This window comes from Anser anser (assembly GCF_964211835.1).
Source record: "Anser anser genome assembly, chromosome: 2".
In the NCBI taxonomy this organism is placed as follows: Eukaryota; Metazoa; Chordata; class Aves; order Anseriformes; family Anatidae; genus Anser; species Anser anser.
Window position 1 is genome coordinate 21,106,410 of NC_139721.1, and position 24,174 is coordinate 21,130,583.

Here is a 24,174-nt window from a genome sequence, read left to right on the forward strand (position 1 = left end):
TTCTGTTTTTTTGTTTGTTTGTTTGTTCTGTGTGACTTAATCTCATATCCTTACAGTTCTGAAGGGGGTTCGGGCAGCTTTATTCATTAGTCTTGTTCCAAATCATGATCTCGCAGATCATGATCTTCACAGATACCAAGAACCAGCTCTCTTTTTTGATATGGCTCATCCTCTGATAGAAGCAAAAATAATGTCTACTAATTGTCTACTTGACTCATAAAACATGCAAACGAACTTTCTTGCAATATTTTTGTAATTTTTTGCGTTGAATCTCATGAAAAATATCCCTGAGAAGAGCTTATCTTTCAGTAACAGAATGCATAAAAACATATATTATAAAGTTAAAGTTAACAATTCCAGACTTTGGAAAGAATTTTGGATTCTATGAAGATGTATTGGGGGGAGGGAATTAAATCAATTAATCAATTCACATCTTAATCAATCACATCTGCCTGAACTACATAATATCATTGCAGGCAGGCATGAGATTAGAAATAGTTACACGATCATAACCTTGTGCTGGGAAGATGCATGGTTCATTTCCTACTTCAAGAGAGCAATTCCCAAAAAAGGATTGTGAATGGCCAGATATGTAGGAAAGAGTTTGTATACGAATCAACACACCTGGAATGTCACAAAAGATTTACAATTTAAACAATTAAAGTCAGATCTGGAAAATGACTAAAATGGCTTTAAAACCGATCCTACCAAGAGCAAGAAAAATAATTACCTTGCAGCTCAAACATGGGAACGTCACCTGCAGATCTAACAGTTCAGGCAAATAGAATGACACATGAAAAAGCTTTAGATCGGCATTAAGGTTCCCTGTTCCCCAGCTTTTATTAATAGGATGTTATACACATTTTAATAGGACATTATAAACATTTGCTTTGGCTTAGGCTGAGGAATTAAGAAATCAGCCATTTCACATGCTATAAAATGACTGAAAGAAGTCTATGCCTATTCAGACCATTTTGTTGCTAGAACTAAAACTAAACTTACTGAATAATGGGTAATGTAGATCTTGGCGACAATAAGAGTACGTGAGTGCTTTTTATCAAAATAAAACAAAGAGGGCCCTTTGTGTAATCCAGAATTAAAGTGAAATTGGATCATACAAATCAAAGAACTGCAGTGCATACAGCCATAAATCCCCCATCTGTGCACAGCAGACCTCAGAACGGACCTTCTGAGTCTATGGATTACATAGAGTAATATTTTGCATTTCTTTGATTCACATCATTTGGCACTTTTCAAAGCGTCTAGTGTTATCCTACATCAGAATCCATGCTCTGCTCGCGGGGTTAAGTCTATGAAAACCACTATGTACGGTTACTTCTTAACTGCCCTTAGCATAAAATCTCCATGCAAAACAAATTATGGCATTGTCACCTGAGATGGCCAATTACTGAAAGTAAATTAACACTAGATCTTACGGTGTGCCTGCTGCCACTGCCTTCTCCACAGATTCACAACACAGAAAGCAGTAACAACACTGTAAGGCAGATTATAAATATTGGATATGGACAAGAAAAAAAAGATTAATAATGGAAAACCGTTCTGCTGGTGATAAGTACAACTTGCTGCTGAATCATTTATGACTTCTCTTTTCCTCTGCAATATATCCAATGTAAGAAAAACATCCTTGGAGAAAGTGCAATCCGAAATCATCGCAGACTTCTTTAAGGCAACAAATTTCAGATCAATCAGAGGACCTACATTCAAGTACCTACGTGTCTGAGCAGTTTAGGATCTATCAGTTGTAAATGAAGCTGTTGGGAAGGGAACGGAACGCCAGTCTAACACTTCAAACAATTACTATTATTTTAATAGAGAATAATACTAGTAAAGAAAACAGGACAAAAATATGACTACTACTACTCAGAAATGGTAAAACTAAAAAGCAAAAACAAAAAAAAAAAAGGAAGGAATGAGACAGCAATGGCACTGATGTCCTTGGGATTCACAGAATATGAGCAAGTGTCCTGGTTTTGGCTGGGGTAGAGTTTGTATTTTTCATAGTGGCTCATATCATGATATATTTTGGATTTGTGACCAGAACAGTGATAACACACCGATGTTTGAGTTATTGCTGAGCAGTGCTTGCACAGCACCAAGGACTTTTCTGCTTCTTACGGTGCCCTGGCAGTAAGGATGCTGGGGGTGCACAAGAAACTGAGACCGGACAGGCCAGGTGGCCAGGACAGGTGACTCCATCTGACCAAAGTGATATTCCATGCCATATGACATCATGTTTAGCAATAAAAGATGGGGAGAAGGAAAAAGGAAGGCAGAACATTTGGAGTCATGGCATTTATCTTCCCAAATTACCATTACGCATGATGGAGCCCTGCTTTTCTGGAAGTGGCTGAACATCTGCATGCTGATGGGAAGCAGTGAATGAATTCCTTATTTTGTTCTGCTTCCACATAGATGATCAAAAAATTTTCAAAAAAATGACATTCTACCTGTCTTTTCAGAAAAACTGAAGTGCATGGAGTCTTATGGAGACTCTTAAAGAGATACATTTTTATCTTAAGTGGTTTATTGTTTTTAACTTTTGAAATCAATTTTGGTATCAAAACTAATGTGTTTGGAACAAAAAATAAAATAGAGACAATATAGTTTTCATTTTCTACTTAGTTCTATTATTTCCACCGTGCAAGGTACACAAAAAATATTTTAAACATTTCTCACTTCTTGGTCATTTCCCTATTATCATTTTGATCTGCCACATTTTTCCCTTAGGTTTAGCTTAACTAGACAAATCGTTTAACATACTAGAGTAGCTCAATTTCTGCATTTAATTTAAGAATTAAAAAAAGCCTGTCATGATAATCTTTCATATAACATGTTTTTCTACTGGCTGGTTCTTTCAGTTAATGTTAAAAAGAATACACAACACGAAGCATTCAGGAACTAAGGATAGACCAGAAACCTTTAGGAAAAGTTGAACACAACTGCTTGATGACAACTGTAAGTTTCAAAGGGAAAAAAAAGTTTTCTTAACTTGATCAATAATAATAAGAAGAATATACATGGATTTATAAATATTAAAAAATATTTTAAATTATGATAAATATTCTATGCATGACTTCATTAGAAAGATAATAATACATTATGTTCACTTCTTAACAGCCACTGAATGCAGTAAAATTGTAAGCCTTGCCAGTATTGCTGCTGAGAACAGAGTTGGTATGACAGCGTATAGAGGCTGGAATTTAAGGCCCGTCTCCATCCCTGAATTTTAGGCTACTCTCTCCCGACGATGCTGATATTCCCCTCTAACAGCCCATTTGACCAAGCAGCCCTTGATGACTGGGCATCAAGTAGGAATCCCTTTCATTACCTCCATTAAAGGAAGGACAGTTAACGTGAGGTACACTAGGTAAGAAAATTATTCAGAAGACCCTCTAACCTTCAATAACATGCAACATATAAATACACTCGAGGCATACTTGCATATGTTAATGAGGAAACACTAGTATTAGTACCCAAATAAAAAAGAAAGAGGATAAACTCTGGAAGAGCAATCCGTTGAGCAATGTTGATAACGATTAGCCAAATGGTTCTGACTTCAGGCATGAAGTCCCCATTCTTCCTGTTGGTAAACATTAATTTATACCGTCCATGTTCATCATGTAACTCTGGTTAGAGTAAATACATATTACATATCTGAATGATATATTTGTATCTCCTTCTTTCCGTCTCTCTTTGTGCACACATATAATATAAAAAACTTTCATAGTAAATTTATTGCTAAGAACAAGAAAGCCTGTTGTTTTTTTATCATCCCATTGTGTATGATTCCATCTCCAGGCAAAATTAAGTAAAACAAAAATAAAAAGAGAATCAGACTCTTTCTCATCATCTCTCCTGCTCCTTAGCATGAAGTTAAGCTGCCAGCTTTAGTACTGTATTTCTCGGATACCACTCAAATAACTGAGGAGCACTCAGAGCCACTAGGTACTGAACCCATCAGCTGAAATGAGAGCAAAAGGCAACAGGCAGAATAAGTGAAGCAAAAAGGGTCAGATTAATTACATTTAATTTGTTCCCAAATAAAACCAAAAACAGGAAATGAAATATGGTAGAATTCAAGAGGTGAGGAAGAGGGAAAATGATTTTAATTATATTAGCTGCAAAAGACATTATAGCTGTGTAACTTGCTTCAAGTTTGAGGTATAAATATTGTTAAAAAGGTTATGGCTGGGCAGCAAGTGGAAGGTTGCCAGATTACGCTGCTCTGGCTGCCAAATACCAAGGCAGGTAAAGGCCTCTGGAGAGAGAGGACATCATTTCCATGGAAACACGTGAGCCAGCTGACTCTCTTCTTTCCCTTCCCAATACGTTTCAAGTTCTAGTCTGGTCTTGTTTAGAAGGAAATTCAATTTATTTAATGAAACAGTTTTTACTTTTGTGTTCCAGTAAAGTGCAGCCACAGAGGTTGAGAGCCTTCTGGTGACTTCTGGCATAATCACATCAAGAGAAAGGGATGGAAGCTACATCTCCACCCTCTGGCCAAATGCAGGTCCTACTGCATTACTGTTGAAACAGCCACTCAACCAGTGCTGAGTCAAATCAGTGAAAAAAAAATAAAAATTCATTCTAATGACGAGAACTAGCAGCAAGAAACTGAGAAACCACGAAAATACTGAGATCACCACACAAAGATTTCATCATCACCCATTAACCTGCTTTTTTGAACCCTATTTTGGATTACAAAAATTCTGCCATGAAGTGAGCGGCCCCAAACTCACGTGTGTACAGCACATGACCGTGGTCTGACCAAGTTGCAAGCACATGGACAAGCTTTGTCACACTGAGACTGTCATTTTCCATCAACTCTTTTTATGAGAAGGAGCAAAGAACACACATTGTCTATGACCATCTGAACACACTAAGAGGATCTTCAGCTGTTTCTCCTTAGGGTTGTTTCAAAAATCCCCAAATGGATTTTATAGGTTACAGAATAAAAATAAGATGAATCTCAAAAAGAAAAAAATACATTTGTACCATAAATTCAACAGATCTTTTCAGTATAAAAATTAAATACTTTCTTACCTGTCTGATGTTGTGTCACTTGTTACTTGGTGCTTTACTCCTGAACCATTCTTAATTGATTCTTGTCTGGTGAGCCCTTGAGATCTACTTTTGTCCAAACCTTGCGTGGATATGTCACCTGGCGGACCTTGGTACTGCGAATGCTCCTGCAGCTTTGCCTTTTTCTCTTGAGGTGCTTCCTCGTTCCGCAGACCTCTGATACCTTCTTGGTCAGGCTGCTGTGGTGCGTTTGATCCACTGTTATAAAACCAGGCTCCGGATTTTGTGAGGATTTCTTGTTGTTTTCGGCACAAGTTACATACCCACATTACCTGTTCAGACATATTTAAACAGAAAAGTTGTTAGCTAGTAAATACTGTATACAAGTTTTCATCAAGCATACATCAACTGATTAGTGACATTTCCAAAGGTATAAATAATACTGTTCTAACTTTTCTATTACAATTACAATAGTTTATCTACAGCACAACAAAATATGTCTGTACAAACATGGCAGACTTTTTTTAATATATATAAATAAAAATATTTTTATTCTACCTTTGCTTCATGATTTACAACACAAGGGAAAGCCACAGACAGTAGACAAATATATGAAAAGCATCTACCAACTGGAATTCCAATGGCATCAAAAGTAAAAATCGAAAATAAAGACTAAAGGCTGAGGATGACAGAAAAGAGGAAGTGAAAAAAATGTAATTAAACATTTCTCTTATTTATTCATTAAACCATTTTCTTACTAAGTCAGAGTATGGAACTTTGGAACAAATCCTCTGCTTGTTTGCAACAAGTAACTTCAGAGCCAAAAGGCTCTGCTGTGGTCTGTATTTTATATTTACATGAAGAAGCTGACTTCAAGACGTGACTTGATTTTCAAACCTATTGTAAATTAAAGTCATTTTATAAATAAAGTAACACAGCACATATGGTGGGGAGTCTCTCCATTTCATAGCCAAGAATTAGCTTTCACTGTACGCTTGTTAAATGGTTAAAATTATTATAACTTCCCAGTTGTGAGATCCTGCACTTAGCAATGAGATTTTTAATATTCTAAAATGTGCTCATTTGCAAGGCTTTTGTGTCTGCTCACCTTAGTCACATGACAGTGCAGGAAACTGCCAATGCCAATTATTTGTAAATTAATTTCACATTCAATTCTTACATTACATTAAAATATATCAGGATGTAATGAATAAAATATAACAGGCAAGCTATTAATTCAATGGCATATTCAAATTGCTTATGATGTTATCTTAATTTTGATTGTATATAAAATTAATTTACTACAAGTTTAGTCCATCGCTCTATAATTTTTTTTTAGCCTTAACTTGGTTCTTTATGTTCTTTATATACTTTTTGTCTTATTTCCCAGACAAAATGATATCCCTTTGGAACTACATGTTCCTTCACTGTCTACACTCAGCCTCCTGTTCTAATCTAACACCGAGTTGCCTCTTTCAAATATTTACAGTACAGAACATTCAATGGCTAAAGTTAAAGCTCCTCGTTATTCTTTACAGTGCTAGATGGTTGAATCACATTGGGAGTGTTTCCAAATCTGTAACCCACCTGGCTCTGTCCACCACAAAAGGTTTCAGAAGCTGCAAGCTGCATCTTACTTTTATTACCCAGTAAGTTATCTAGTAGAAAATCTGGGCCGTGCCATCTCGTTAAGTCTCACCAAAAGTGTTTTGGTGAAAGCTTCATACAGAAGGCTGCTGGTGTGCATAGCTCCTGCTCAAACTCTCCGACTGCCTCGTTCACAGACTGCCAGGCAGGGGTAGGAGGAGTAGGCCCTGCTCGCCGGTGGCAGTGTGCCCCATCCTGGCAAACATCCCTCCTCACTTTTTAGTGTTCCAGCTTTGAGAAGTCAAGTCAACGGATTTCAACAAGGCGAAAGAAGCTATCCAAGCACTGACAGGGTTGAAAAGAGAGGTTCCCCGAGTAGCTGGCTGTCTGAAGTAGGCTAGATCTCCCCAGAAGAAAGGTCAATACCGCGTATGCTTCAGGTCTGGCCATCATTCAAATATAATGGCACAACAAGCCTGTTTTGCCTTTCCTGATAATTACATTAGGAAATAGACAAAAGCTCTGAAGTGGAATTTTGACACAAAAGACAGAAGTATTTTTACCCTCCTTAGCCAGTAATGATTAAAAGCCTTTAGCATTTCTGCTTGTTCTGCACAGAGCTGAAAGAGACTTTCCATCTGTGTGTCAGTGTAATGAAAGGAGCAGGTTCAAAACGATTATTTAAGTATAAAAATATGTAAAATTTGAATCACTGCACAATAAAATCCCTGACAGCTTTTCGTATTATTTTCCTATATTGGTAGGTGTTGAAATGTCACAAAAACTCGGTATCACAGTCTAAACACTTGAGCAACTATGTCCTTGCCATCCATTTTCTCCCGGGACAATGCACTCCAGGACAAACAGCATTATCGTCCTGTACCCTACAAAATGATAGGTCTTCCTGAATGAACAGGATTTAGTATCTTCTCCTCCAAAAGCAGAATCACGAGAGCACTCCTGATCTAACCTCTTCCCCGTGACACACAAAAATTAGTGATCTGTTTCAATATAAATCTCAGCTGCTGCCAAGCTGGGTAGCTGACGATGTACATCAGAGCAGAGCAATGCAATTGTCAGGGCCACGAGACCTGGATGAAACAAGCAAGCAGTTTATGATGAAAGTTCGAACAAGCCCAGTCCCTGGGTAAAGATGCTATACCTATCTTTGCTGCAGTTATCTACAACGTCACCTGGTATTTTCATTTCCACCTACAGCCTGGCAGCTGTTTTTCACTGACTGTCAGTAACACGTTACGGAGTATGGGCAACGTTACGGCCCAGGCCCTACTGAAGTCAAACTCGTTCCAGCTGTTTCCATCACGCAACGTTTCTTACAGACAACCCAAGTAATTGGGTCAGACCTGCAGGAAAAAATATGGGCACTTATACTGAAAGCACCTCATGAAACAGAAGGAATAATTAAAAAAAAAATTACTTAAGGTATTCCATGTTGGGGGAAAAAAAAAGTCAGACCATGGAAACACACATAGTTATGTATTTTGCAGATTTTTTCTGCCTTTTTAAAGAGTGTTTCATAATACATATATCTAACACTTCTAAAGCTTATTTTACAATGTAGTCCGACATGCAGTCTTCCATAGTGTTGACCCAAGCAGTTATAATTTTAGCTTCAAGTAATGGCAAAGCCCATGGCAAGTGTTGCACAGGCACAGAAATTTACGTGCTGTCAATGTGCACCACCAAATTCAAGCCCTCCTCCACTACAGGGCGCAAATGACATCTCCATCTTACCGTGTGTAGAAGCATTGCTGCAACGTACAAAATTCTGGCAATTTACAGCACAGACCCCTCAACTGAATGGCAGCCATGGGTGTAAGAGCACGGGGAGCAAGGTGGCATCCTCCAGGGCAGGACTTCTCCTCCTGCCACCACGCGCCTCTGGGGCAGCCACTCAGCAGCTCCCAGACCCTGTGGAGTGGCTCTCACCCTGCCAAGACCCCGATGGGATTTTGGGTGACTGGGACAGAAATACATCGTAGAGGGTAAGGGGAGACTCACAGAATCACAGAATTTTAGGGGCTGGAAGGGACCTCAAGAGATCATCGGGTCCAACCCCCCTGCCAAAGCAGACTGTCTGAGTGAATCTCATGCCTAATGCCTTTCGACATATCTGCAAAGAAGAACCACAAAAGCTTCCCCTCCACAACAGTACCTACAAAAGGCCCTTCCCTTACATAAGAGATTTGCACGCCGGCGGGGGCACGCTGCCTCCTGCACCCACTTCTAAAACTCCTCACCACCACCCCGAGGAATTCAAAGTGTAAGGCACAAACACGCTTTGCACACAAACATCACTGTTGCAGTTTGGGGTCAATTCTCACCACTGGAGCACTGCCGATTTTAAAAGCAAAAGAAGGACAAAAATGTGCTTTTCAACAGCTCTAATCGTTAAGTAAATTTAGATTCTAAAGCGCGAGCGATGCTGATCCACATTTCAATACAAAAGCCTGAACCACCACCTAGTGCCTAGGCTAAGAATTGCTGAAGTCCTTTTCATTTCTCCTGCAAAGAGTGAAAAGAATCACACAAAATACATCTAGCCTGACATTTCGACATTAACTCTCATTTTAATTTAAGACAAATACCTTTTTTTTTTAATACAATACTTTCTTTTTGAAAAGACATATTCCAAATTCAGATCAGACAGATTTACTCAAACCTTCCATCTGCTTGTAGTTCACTAAGATTAATGCTACACACCGAACAAACAAGTTCTAATTATTTTTGGATTTCTTCAGCAGTTCTGACAAGACTATTCTACAGCATGCTCTAATTTCTTTAAACACTGCCCAAAAGCTTTCATTACACAACATTAGTACTATTTATTTATTCCATAAGCACACAAAACCAAACTCTGCAAAGCCTGCAATAGCTGAATAATCAGCCATTGCACGACTACATGTTGGACATAATTAATGCAAGAAAAACTACTCCTTTGTATTTTCCTAAATAAAAATATTACATATTTGTTCATCAGTTGAAATTCTTCATAACGTATTACACAGACTAACTCTTTAAAAGGGAAAAGAAATGTATGAGAAAATTATACCTCAATATATTTTAAACCAAAAATGTGTAATTTAACAAAAATGATACAGTATCACAGTCCTTTTAATAGTATCAGATAAATTATGGGAAATGACAGCTACCTCACAAAATGCTATTCCCCTATGTATTATTAAAGTATAGATGGCCGAACACTAACTTCTGAGAGCAAAATGGAAGTCTTCCTGCATTTAAGATTTTATTAAAAGACACAATATATTTGATTACACATCAGCCTGAGTTTGATACTTTAGATACTACAATCCAATAAATATTTACCCTAAATCCTCATTAGCCTCCAGAACTCTAGTTCGAATTACAGGTCTGCAGAGGTCTAAAATCATACTGGAAGGGTAGTAAGACTTCCAGGGAAGAGTAAGGCTTGTTATTACGGTACTACCAGCTCCCTCAGCATTCATCTCCTTGCCAGAAGCAGGCAATATATTAGCATTATATTAACTGCTGTGCTTGCTGCTAGACAATTCCCAAAAAATTCACGTGGTTTAAAAATATGTATCTATTATTATGTGTACCATTTCTTAAACATTCTCAAAGGTAGCAAGAACATAGCATTGAAAGGAAGGGGAAGGAAAATGAAGAATAAGAAAACTCATTGCTTGAGCCCAGCATCAAGACAACTAATCACATTTACTGACATACTGAAGTTAGTTCCTTTTTTTCAGTCTGTCAGTCATACAGTCTGTCTGCAAATCAACTTGATTACAACAGGGAGGAAGTACAACGTCTGAAACCACCCTATACCAAAGAAATGTTTTGAGGAAGAAATACTTCCACCTCTCCACTAGTCACTGCTTTGACTTGGAATAGACGCTGCTGAATCAGTCTTGGCACTGTGCAACATGAGCCAGCTTCCTCCGTACAGTCACTGAAGTTACAATTACACAGCAAACCCGTGTGTCTTTTGCTGATGCGGCCCTACCATAAGCCCACTGATATCTTCCTTACCTCTAGTTCCCATTTCTGATGAGCTTTCCCTATTTTGCCTGTTTAATCAATGGTTGTCTTGATTCAGGGGCTGCAAGAACCCGTTGAACATTGTCTCCCCAAAAAATGTGATCAATCTACTCTTCTGGACATTGGTTTGTTTCCAAGTACATTACATCACCCATCTTTTCCCCAGTAAAATACCAACAGCACTTAATTCCACTATTAATTTTCCTGTTCAGAAGTAAAACTTTTTAGCACTCTTGGTAAAAAGAGTAGCTTGTTTCAAAGCTCTTTGAATTAAAATAGAAGACTTCTTGAAGTTAGCTAAAATATTAAATCCTATCTATTTGGTTCTGTACACTATCAAAAATGGATCATGTTTGCTCTAAAACACAGTAATTCACTTTTTTTTTTTTCCCAATCTAAAATCTGGATTCTCTCTTACAGCTAAGACTACTGATATCCATCACTGGTGAGAGAAAGTTAATATTTCTTTCTACAATCCTTTTCTACATCCTTTCTACAAGATGCTTCCTTTAAAGTTTTTAATTCTATTATCCTTTTGTTGTTGTTGTTGTTTTAGGTTGTTTTTTTCTTTTTGGGTTTGTTTTTTATTGAAAGCAATTGCTTACAACTGTTTATAACTGTGCAAGACTTACAGCATCTGCTATCAATAGCCAGCACTCATATTTCTGGAAAGCATAGGGGCTTTCACAATGGCTCAAGGATTTAGGGTTCATCTCTTGAGACATCCTTCTAGAGGTTCAGGTCAAGACCGATGCATCTTTTGTAGTTAGGAAGATTTTAAAAACATGAATTGCTTATTTTGGAGTGAATGGAATAGATCATGCCTAATTTATGCTCATACAGAAAGCAGAAACTTTTCCATTTCATTATACTGTTCTGGCCATACAGACAAGTCATCACCATGCAAAATATGAAGGCCCTGTATGATCACATTCTACCCTTTTTTTCCAAAGAAATCTTGCTTTCTTTTTCCTCTGTTTTCTTTCCATGTATATATTCTTTTTTGAAACTTAAAAAAGTGTCTCTCTTCTTTTCCAGTGTCAATCCTACTTTGAGAAGCAGGTTGGACTAGAGGAATCCCAACGTCCCTTCCATACTGAATGACTCTATGACCACTTCCAATTGCATTTTTGAAATTCTTTTTCTAAAAAATAAAAAAAAAAATCCCAAATAACTGTTTTAAGGTCAGCAGAACTATTCTGGATGTATTTGATTGTAACTGAGAACAGAAACTCCTTGTAGTTGGTATAGTATTGTGAAATTTTTCTTAAAGACTTTTTAGTTTTTATTTGATGCCAATCAATTTTATTGCTTCTCTTACAAAGCCACATGAATCTGCAAGATTTCATAACCACTACAAAAAAATCCGTAACATTACTGACACTGCATACCAGCTTCTTCTACTGCTGCACTATAGCAAACAGAGGCTGTATTTTACCATTTATCCATTCAGCTATACCCATGGGATGCCTCCACCCTTTCTGTAACACCACTTCCTTCAGTGAAATTAATGCATTCACTCAATGAAGTATATTACAGGAGCAAAGATTATGAATTTGTGACTATTATAAAAGAGTTGATAAAAATAACTTACTTTTTCAACGTTTTCTTATGCCACTAGTCTGTGCTATGGTACTGTCTTTCACTTTCAGGCAAGTAATAAAGTTAAAATCAGTTTGGCCAACTGCCAAAACTACTGTAATTTTTATTGGCCCTATATCCATAATGATTCATTTGGCTGTTTACACCTGCCCCATGGACACATATTCCTCAAAAATGTATTAAATACCTTCATGGATTCCAAGACTACTTAATAAAATTGGGAAAGCTTACAATACTAGTATGAGACTAGCATCTTTACATAAATTTTGAAGACTATATGTATTTGTACAAATAAATTTTGCAGATAATGGATATATTATATATGAAAAGTCACGATGGTCACAAACAGCTAAGTCAGCATAAAGTAGGCACATTGCTTGTGCACGCTTTTGATACAGTATATAGTTATGTGACTATTTTTTAAGCATAGAAGAGAACAATATCACAACAACGTTATAAAAGGTATACTCGCTTTTTGTACTAATTCTGTATCAATTATCCTAATGGGACATGCCATCTCTGTTGTAACAATTTTTTATTATCTTTAAGGCATATACAATTTCCTTCATAAATTTTATTTTTGTTCAAGAGCAAAATTAGTGAATAAAACACCTGACTAGGAAAATAAATTATTTGTGTTCAAAAAATGTAACAACCCTCTCCAAATGCACAACATTAGCAACTAGAAATTGTAAGTTGGAACGCTAATTTAGCTGGGTTAATATAAGCCAAAGACATTTCATAAGCATGCTCATTCTTTCTAAAGCAGACTGCATAAAAATAAGCAGTTCATATATAACATAACTGATGTTGTCCAAGATCTGTACAGGCACTAATTTGCCTTTTTCATTATGGCACAGGCACACCTGGACGCTACTGAGTCTGAAACGTTTCTAAACAATTCCAATGGAAATAGCACGTTAATTCCTGCACAGCCATACAGACTATACACAATTCTTTCATGATTTCATAAGGAACTAGACGGTGGAAAAACTTCCAGTGAGGAAATGGCTGATGTGAAACCAGGTGTGACCTGGTCATAGTACACACTAGCAAGTGTTACATCCCAGCAAATACAGCTGCACGGCTTCCAAAGCTGAGTATGTAAGCTTATACAGTACTCCAGAGGGCCATGAGGGCTCATTAAATAAGTGTGGTGGTTTTTTGCATGAAATAAACCTGCCGTAAGTGAATGGAATATACAACACTGTTCCACAAGGTCTTCCTTTAACTTTGGAAACTTGCATAATTATGTAACATATTGAGAATGTGCAGTTGACCAAGCTGCACCAATACTATAATTTTTAACAATCTTAAGGAAGAAAACTGAGCATGCATTTTCTGCCATTCTTCTCAACTACAATTTAAGCTCATTTAATAAGAATATTGGATTTAAAGAGACCTTGTGCAGTGATTCCATGTGCCTGCTGCATCAGGCAGCTTTACAATTTAGTAAAGTTCCAACATAAAATTAGCTAGAAATAATGAGGCCAAAATCTATCAAAATGCTTTTCTAAGGCTTAATGCTGCAGTGGAGAGAATGCCTTTTAATTTCCAGTGTTCATTTATTTCAAGCTACTTTTATTACTCTTTATTCTTATACCAGCGTCATTTAGTTTAAATAGCTCCTTTCTCTCCTCTGTGCTTGCTGCCTGATATTTCTGAAGAGACTAATCACATACCCACAAAAACCCTTCAGTTTTTGCAAGATGTAGCTCTCTTGGGCTAAGCCTATTCCAGAAAGACGTAGCCCTGTCACAGGGCCAGGTGCTGGCCCAAGATGGCCGATCAGTTCTTACACTTCCTGGCACAGCCCGGCCTTAGCTAACCAGCACCTCCCAGACAGTGCCAGCACACAGTGCAGGAACAACAGAGCGAGAACTGTTCCTAATACGCAGCTCAGACACAGCCACGCTGCTGTGGAAAGCAGAACTGAGGGGTGTCGGGCAGGTCTGGCCCACACAGGTGTCCCTGGCCTGGAGTACTGCGGCCTTAGCTTCTAGTCACACACGTTCACACACGTGATCATCCCAGCAGTCCTGCTCTGTACCTACAGCACAGGGAAGAAAAGCATTAAACCTGCTTTTAGCGCATCCTAGACTCCTATACTGTTTTCAGTGATTTACAATAAAAGGACTTTTAGTTCAGAGTAGATATTCTTATTAGTCCTTAAATTCCCAATTTTACACTTTGTGCTGTCTAATCTAACCCATTTTTACTACTGGAGTTTGCAAGATAATCTAGTTCCTTATTACGTGCTATCCCTTTCCTCCTCTGTGCTGACAAATTATCCAAATTTGTGTCACCAATGTATTTAATTACTGCATTCCTGTCCTCTATGCCAAGGCCAGTAGTAAAAATATTAAAGATCTTCCCAATACTGATGCTTGAGGAACTGGGAAGTTGCTTATAGCTTTCCCCTCTAAATCACTGTTCAGTTACGCCTCATTGTTTCACTTGAGCCAGTAATTTCTAGGTGGTGACATGTCATTTAATCTTCTGTAAAGAACTTGCAGATAATTGTTACAAGCTAATCCCTACTCATCTCTGTAGGTAAACCTGAGTTCCTTGAATTCTTCAGTCCAACTCTTTTTACCTGTTTGGTTGCAGGTTAATTCCTCAGAAAAGAATTTCTTCTGTAGAGACTGTTGTTAGAGCAACTGTTGCTGATGGATTAAAACTTTGTGGTGGAGGAAAAACAGATGAATTTTTGGTAGAAAAATAAAAATATGCAGTCATGACTGGAGTAAGGTAATGTAATAGTCACTAGAATTACCAATTTTCCACAGCTTTATGGCAAAGTCATTAACTAACACTTTATCTCACAAATTCAGCATGTCTTTAAGGAAAGATAATTGGAACATTGTCTTGGTTTTCTTAAATATTTTTATAATAATTAGTTCACACAAAATATTGTGTTCCAACAAATTTGGCACGTAATAGAAATCATCCAAACGACAATCCCAAGTTGTTTTACTTCACCAAAATTCTTACTGAATCATAGAATCATAGAATCAATAAGGTTGGCAAAGACCTCCAAGATCATCTGGTCCAACTGTCCCCCTGCCACCACCATTACCCACTACACCATATCCCTAAGTACCACATCCAATAATACTTAAATGTCTTACAGCAAATTGATTTTGAGACTTTTGTAGCCTTAAAGTCTCAATTAGATGTTATTTATGTTATGTTATTTTTGAACTTTGTGTTCAAAGTTGTGTACTCACATCACGGCTTTATTTAAAAACCAACTAATAAAAATATTGAATCATCTATGGCAAAAAAAAAGGTGCTGAGCATGTTCATTAGTTAATGCATGTAGACTGTTTTGAAAATGAATCGCTCAAAGCATTTATGGGTTATTTACTACTGCAAGACATGACATCAACATCAACAAGAGGCCAAGAACTGAGAAAATGTGACAGGACACAATAAGTCTGTGTTCTGTATAAAGATGTCACTGAATTGAAGTCAACAGAACCACGCCATTTACACCCTCTGTGTCATTACTCACTACTGAAATTGTCTGAAAAAAATGCAAGATTCAACTGTAGTAAAAAAGTAACAGAATGGTAAGATGCCTATAAAGCAGTTACTGCTGTATTGAATCCCATATAAACATTCCTCAGTTTAACATAAAAATGCTGCCTATACTCTAGCAGCAATATAGTCACAGCAGCAGAGATTTCAGTGCATGCTGCAAAGCTCAGCTGAGAAACTAAGACATATTTTCTGGCCAGAAACCTACACTGAATTCCATGTTAAGACAGATACACTGTGAGAAGAATTCAGGATGTACACATTTTATGTCTACCTGAGATGCTGTCACAATTAACACTGGCAGAACAATATAAAAATCTAAGATTAGAAAGAAGTAAATGCATTTCAGCTTAATAAATTTCAAAACAGAAAAGCAGAACAAGAGTAGAAAAGCAACAAATTTAGTGACACCCAGCACAGTCAGGTATATATTACTTATCAGTATGCTGAAGAGAACAACCGTATTTCTTGAAGGAAAAAGGAATTTATGTATGAAATGAAGTTTGTTATTTTTGTTTGTTTATATATATATAAATATATATCTTTTTTTAATTCCAGTCTCAAATAATTCATTTTGTTAGGAAACACATGAAGATGCAAACAAAGTGAGAACAGGAAAGTATCTTGAAGAACACCAATAACTGAACAGGTTAATCTCTCTTCAAAAAAGAGTCCATGCCAAGATATCAGTTAGCAGGTAACAACTGATGGACTTTTCAAAAAATCTTACCTAATTATAAAGACAATTTAGTCCTGACAAACTATGCATCATGACTTGAAGCTTTCAACAGAATACGATGCTTTTTAGAAATATGTCTTGAAAACCATGTCTATGCCTTAAAAATGACATGCAGTTTGCCAACAAGGAGCGTGTAGTTCATTAGGAAATCTTTTTAAGTAGGCTGGGCAGGTATTACATTCTAGCTGACAGCTGGAAGCTCTCCTCAATTTACCCTGATAAACTAGCATATCTTACTAGTGTCATCTCCATGTGGCTTCTGCTTCTCCCTGCATTTTTTCAGCATACGCTGGAGAGTGAAGTGAGCCCAGGTCAGTGGAGATACTGCAGGCAGCCCGTATGGATGAGCTAGGTTGAACATTTGAGGCTTCAGAAAGAAAAGTAGTTAAACAGGTCCTTTCATTGAGATCAAATCCTGACACAATGATTACTTCAGGAAAGAATATTTTATCTTCTCTCTTTATCTTCTTTAGATAAGTTTTCATGCCCAATTCTGGACCAGCCCTACCCTACATATAACTCCACTGCAGGTGAAGGCAGCAGCCTATTTCTCTCTGACAAAGCCACCCATTTCTTCCTCAGCAAGTTTGCTACTGCTGACATGCTGTGCCTCAGACAACTGTGTTAAACAGCAGAAAGCTCCTTTCTTGTGGATTTGGGGCACGAACAAACCCTACCCTATGACAGCTAGGTGACATGCACATTAGAATGTGTCACAAAGAACACGGCATTAAGTTATACTTTCCTCGAGTAGGATAAAAAGTAGAAATGGAAATCATCTGAAAAACTGGCTTAGTAATATCATAACAAAACCTTTCTGGCTCCATCTAGTGGGCTTTAGCGTGCCTTGGCAACGTGACCGTAACGCAGCAATAGAAAAACACTGGAAAGTTGCAGCAAGGACTGAAGTTTTCCTCAATATTTCTGGCATGCCTATGAACAACCCCTAAAGTTTGACAGATTCCTTTAAAGCTTCCTGTCTCATTTTACTTTTCTTTTCGATTTCAAATTGGGGTACTTGAAAGGCTCAGAGGCCCCCAATTCAACCTCACTTTAAGCATCAATAAGTAGTGCCCCCCCCCAAGTTACGTTGTCTGATGTTGTTCATGCTGCACTATCAGCTTTCCTGTAAGTAAAAATAAGTCTAGGTACTTTAGGATTCCTTCAGATCTGTGGAGTATAAAACATTCACAGTGCAAATCCTCAAATCTCTGAATTTGGTGAATCCCCTGAGCAAACATCAGCCATACAGCAAACTGTTTTAACTGTTTTTATTGTTACAACACCTTGGTTTGGATTCACCTTTATTGTTGGTGGTGGTCAGACGGCTTTGTTTTCAAAGATTTGTCCACCTCAGTACTACGAAGATTCTCCTTACACTAGCTGGTTCCAAATAAAAGACTCATTTAAATTCGTTAAAACGGCCAAAAGAATTTTAAGATTTCTTAACATTTCTGTCACAGAGCCCACATCAGAGCACACAGTAGCATGCATATTTCAAGTTCCAAATTAAAACCAATTTCATATAAAGAATCTTTTGTTTTTGTAATTGACTGTAAATATACTCAAAGAATTTTAATTTTATTTCTTAATTTCAAAGTTCTCTTTTTTTCCTGCATCTGACAATATGAAGAAATCAACGTTTGAAATCCCAATTTAAATGTCATAGGACCACTGACAAAGGTTTGTATAGTCTTTTGGTTTTGTTCTTTGCTATTTGCTCTTTACAGTTAGGACAGTAGCTGTAGTAACATGGTTAAGTTAAAGTGGATGACAGACTATGAACACACCAATAAACCACCTCCTGGTTTATTTTTTACGTAGTGGGTGACCATAACTGAACTTATACAGTCCAGCTCATCATCATGGATTCTAGACCCAAAATTTCAGCCCATTCTTCCAAATACACTTGGATATGTTGTCGTATGTTTGGTATTTCAAAAGATAGAAAGAATTAGTAAACTGTAAAAAGGAAGTCTGAAAGATCGAGGGAAGTCTGAAAGATTGAGGGTTCCCTCTAACACAAATGATGTTTGTAATTACAAAATCATGCCAGCTTCATTTCCACTGCCACAAAGTGATGTATTTCTCAAAAACCGATCCACTCTGACACAGACTATCAAAAGAGGGAAAGGAAAGCACTCTCAGAAAAAAGAAATTATTTAAATCAATATGATTATGTATGAAAACAATAAAGCAACAGTAAGGTAATATGTCTGACCTGATATTACACAAGAAAAAGGGGATGGCATTTTGTTTTTAATGTATCTAGTTTGAAAGTAATGTTCCCAGTTTTTGGAAAGAACTTTAAAATTATGATTTTTATATATATATATTTTTTTTTTTTTTACAAATCTTAGTATACTTACACTACAACCTAATGAAGTGAAAACAGCAGTTCTTCTGCACAAAATCAGAATCCGCAGAATGACATCAGAACCATCCTCTCAGACCTGAGGCAAGATTCAACAGTGTTTGGATTTTCAAAAAACTCCTGAATTTTATCTTGCCTGAATTTATCAATGTTATCTCTCTTTATATGTCAGAAAATGGTAATATATTTAAACTGATGACTAGACAAGTCTGCATTCAAGAAAACATATATAGTAAGGATTTTCTAAGTTTTCTGTGATTTTTTTAGTCTCTAAGCTCACCCTACTCCAATAACAAGTTAATAAAACTAGCTCACTTCATCACTTCCATTCCTTCTGTTCAGGGTCTCACAGGAACAAAGCATTAAGTTCATAGTTCTAACGGATGACCTCTCCAAAATAAGGACAGAAGTTCATAATACTAGAATTCTGACGTACAGGCACAAAAACCACAACCACACAATTTCTCTGATTCTTAAAGAAAAACAGGGTGATGACGACATCAAACTTAAGTAATATAAATGATTCCTTAGTGAATTCCTGGGCCAAGTGATTGTAAAGGCAGTATTTTTCATCTACTAAAGGTTTATCTGCAGGATTTCTTGGGATCAGTTATTTCTTCACTCCTACATAAAAAGTTGATTTCCTGTAAGCATGTGGTACTTAAGGCAGGGAAGAACTACTCACATCAGAATATATATATATATATACTAACTCACTCTACCATGTACTCACTATACTAAATACAAAACTGTAATTCAAGCAAATACAGGCCAGCAATCACACAAAGTTCAACATATCCACAGCTACCTCTACTTTTCTCCTGACTTGCTCTTCTCCCACTCCACTTCATAAAAACCTCCCCTAGCCTTCAGAGCTGCAATAGTTCTGATCCCCTTGCTTGAAGAGGCTGCTCTTCCCCCTGCAAGATGCAGTATTAAACCTTCTGAACGTACCAAAGGATTCATTAGAAGAATACCACCAAACATGCCCAGTTACAGGGGAAACTATAACCAAAGATTGAACACGATTACACACAACTGCAAGGATGAAAACCACAGGATAACAAAGCTTCTATTCCACAGTAAAACTACTTTTTATAAACTATTATAAACTTACAATGGTAACAACTAAGGTCCTTGTATAAATAGCATGTTAGCAATGCCTTCTAATTAACTACAGTCTAACAAGACTCTAGTAAACATGGGCTCTATAAGACAAGCCTCAGTAACTCTCAAGCCTCAGTTACTCTGGCATATCCTCAAGGTTTAATAATAATGGTCACAGCTCCCTTGCTGGCCAGCCACTATTTTAAAGGCCTAACTTTCTGAAGGACTGCTGTAAGGTTTATTGCAACTAAACAGAAGCATTTAACCAGACCTGGACTCAGCGATTTTGGTGTATGTGGAAGGGGTTATACTTCTAGTCTGAGTAAAAATGAATGCTTCCTGTCAAAAAGTTCTGAGGACCTACCCAAATTACATCAGGGCTGTCAAAAAGGATAAGGTGTTTGAGTTCCGTTAATGCCCAAAATTCAGTGTTGGATTCCTTCTCACGTGCCAGGACTGTGGCTAACGAGGTTAGAGATACTGGCTTTGAAGAGGTCAGCAAGTGAAAATTCCCAGATTTATAGAGAACTCTTCTCCTTCTGGCCTAGAGATGCAAACTTCAATTTAGCTTCAGCTGCGAGAACTACTGCTTGCTTGAGGGAAAAAGAGAGTAGCAGTGGAGAACACACGTGTGTTCTACAATATTGATATACATACGTCATCTGGCTCTGTCTTTCCACATTAACAGATGTGAAGAAAACACTTTCCCAGATCAGCTGGAGACTCGAGAAAAGTAGATCACTAGAGCACCTCGTTCACTCGCAGCATTATCACAGCGACAGGAGCAAGGTGGCACACTGGGGCAGTGATTCTGCATCATAGTCACATCCCCGAAGGACACAATGCGGTGCTTCCTAAGCTTAATAATTTCACCACTGAAAAGTATGTCCAGATTTACTGTACTACTGTTCTCAGTTGGCTCAGGCACTGTATACTTTCAAAACAGATGCATACTTCTCTAGGTTTTTTGGTTGGTTGGTATTTTGGAACCTGTTTTGACAAAGCTGTCAAAAAGATGATACCCTGAGTGATCACGGAAACCTTACGAAACTTCTGGTTTGAAGTATCTTGCAGCAGGTCATTTCCGAAGGACATATTCTTCACAGATGTGCTCCGCAGTTTTTACAGAGAAAAAAAAATACATTTATCTTAAGGTCCAGATCCTTATCATTAAATGACCCAGTTAGTTCACAGTCCAACATTTCAACCAACTGTGCTCTACAGGAAGCTTCAACCAGCAGAACACAATGCTGATCTGAGCGGTAACCAGTAAAGAAAAGGATATCTATTTAAAACTCATCAAAATCAAGGGCCATGTCTTCTAATTTTTACTGAAAAAGTTAACGTGTCCATTTACAAGAGGTTTTCATTAAGCAAGCCTTTGGTAAGTGCTCTCTTCTCATGCTCAGTGTTGTACTGAACATGAGAAGCAAACATTAGTAAACAGGGTTAATAAAAATATTTATATGGAAAGAAGTGTAATAGGCTTAGATTTGCTATTACTTAAAACTGAATTTAAAATTTGTGACACAACTACAGTAGAAGTATCAGAGCCCTACTCAGAATACAAAATGGTATTTTATTAAGCCTTTGGCACAATAATATTACAGAAGTCTAATGTTGCAGTATCAAAACTATATTTTTACAAAAAATCTATAAGTAGGCAGCTAAAATAAATAAAAGAAGAATCTATAAAACAAAAATGATCACATTAATCTTAAAACAGTTCAGAAAGTTAGTTTACCACAAAATGAATAAATAAATAACCACCTCTTCGTAGTATGGTGCATAATAATAAAACACTTTGGTTTGGATTTAAAAAAAAAAAAAGGGGGTTTAGACATTTTTAACGAGCACTTGAGACTGGTGTCTGGCTGTATAGGATAACCTGCTAGACGATTTTCACTTTTTGCTATAAAACAAGTATGTTAATAACAATGCAAACAACTTTGCTCTTCCCAAATGACTGATGCCAGACATCCACTATAGGGAGAGCTTTCTTCTTCCCCAGTGATATCCATGACAAAAGGAAAACAAAACCAGGATCAGATAAAACTAAAAGAGAATTTAAAGCAGATTAAAAGAGACATTAAGAGAGACAAATTTCCTTTCCCACACAAGAGCAAAAACAATTTCTTAAAACATACATAATCATCATGGTATTGAAGTTTAAAAAATGTACTAACACCGAATGCAAACAGACAACTAGACAATTGTACGTATCAAGGGAAAAAAAGCATTTGAACCCCGTCTTCCAATGTAGAGGCAAAACTATTCTACTCTCTCAGAAAGACACCACACACTCCCTACCTAGAACTGTAAGAAATCCGAATTGTTAACAACAATAAATATCATCTTTCTTAATCACATGACCAAGAATCTGAGAGCAAGTACACCTTAATTAACCAGGTCATGACTCTGAAGTTATGTAGCAATTACAGTGAAACTGAAAGATGAACAGGTTAAATGAACATTATTAACAACACCCCAGAAATTTAGATATTTAAAGCTAAATGGGAGGTGTATTCATGAACATAGAAAACTAAATGACTGTTATTCTAACTTTTACTAATTAAGACACATCTATGATTCTATCAGTATAAAAATACTCTAGGAATCTACTTCGTGAGAGCACATTATCCCCAACAACAAACAGGACTCCTGTTAATTTTGTGTATGTATTTGGTTTACAAAGCATCGTTTTTTTTTTCTTCTTGCAGACCTAAAATGATAAAAAGGACTTTTGAACTACATTGAACTAATTCTCAATAAACTACAAACATTAGCACACATCAATTGACTGAAATTGAATTGGCTACCTGAAATCCAGATTTCTCCATATATCTCCTTGATGCTGAATGAAGGCATCTTGACAGTAAGTCAAACCAAGGGATTTTTAATTTTCAAATGCCTCCTATTTATACTTCATAGAAGACATCTCGTTTAAACACAATATTTTTCACATTTATTTAAACTTTCTCCATGAACACACTGAAGTCCAAGATCTGCTGAAATTGTCTACAACAAGTCATGCATACTATGCTAAGTAACTGTTTTGTCTGTGCATCCAATACTTGATGCATCAAAAGGTGTTTGCCGTATAAATTCCTATTTTCTTGGAGCAGATCTAAACAGCAAACAGGCAATATTAACCCCGGTGCAAGGCCTTTTTCATTTAATTCCTCAACCTGTAAAAAAAATTACTCCTTGAAGACACTAGATAAAATTCTAAGAGTTCAGGAAAAAAAAAAAAAAACACCTTGGGAGGTTTGCTGCTCTACTCTTTTACTGGCAATGTCTTCATTATTTATATATATAGGCACTGGTTTCCAGCCACTGAAGCTGAATCTAGATAATTAAACATTTACAACATCCCCTGCTGTGCTGTGTCTAACTGTGTCCATAGAGTCCTAGGTGTGCTGTTACACACCTGGGACTGAAACAAGGAATTTGTTGAGCTACCTTTGATAAAGGTCTACACCTGGAACTTAATAGCACATGATATGGTTTCTGAATATTGCAACAGTTGGCAAATATAACTTACTGCTCAAGAACTGTTCATCGTCCTGTTCTGGAATTGCAAATTCATTTCAACAAAGAAAATGATAGTGAAAATGTATTTATATCTAACATTATCTATTATTGTTATACTGTTTTCATACATATTTTAAGACAAGTTTATTTTAAGATAGCTTGAAGAAGCTATGAAGTGGTAAGTGGTTCACAATCTGAAATTAGAAAGCAGATTTCTAATGCCATCAGGATAAGACAAATAGCAAAATGAAAGCAAAAATGAAAGCCATCTAAAACAAGCCATTTCTAATTTCTGTACTATAAAATTGCACCACCAGAGTGTACACATGCAGGACAAGGCTTATAGGAGGAACTAGCATCTTTTACACAGACGGAAGGTGGAAAAATTATACAAGCCATTGGGCACATAAACCCTTTCTCATCTGATACAGAAGTACATATGTGGATGTAAAAGGATTTTCACACTTATTTACTCCTCTAGTTAGTGTTCTGGTTCATCCTTAAGCAAGAAACACATCTGAATGTGCTCTCCAAGCATGGAGTTTGCTAACAAAAGCAAATAGTCTCAATACAGAGTTATATTAAAAACCCTGTAGTCTTT

General features: G+C 37.0%; 1 protein-coding gene across 38 annotated transcripts in view; it reads right to left on the minus strand.

The window, feature by feature from the left end:
- RIMS2 (regulating synaptic membrane exocytosis 2) overlaps positions 1-24,174 on the minus strand; it is a 462,822-nt gene that overhangs the window by 337,468 nt on the left and 101,180 nt on the right. For all 38 annotated transcript variants that reach the window (XM_083822300.1, XM_083822296.1, XM_083822280.1 and 35 more), the window contains one exon: positions 5,065-5,375. In XM_083822300.1, the coding sequence (XP_083678426.1) occupies positions 5,065-5,375 (311 nt within the window). The remainder of the gene's footprint in view (positions 1-5,064; positions 5,376-24,174) is intronic.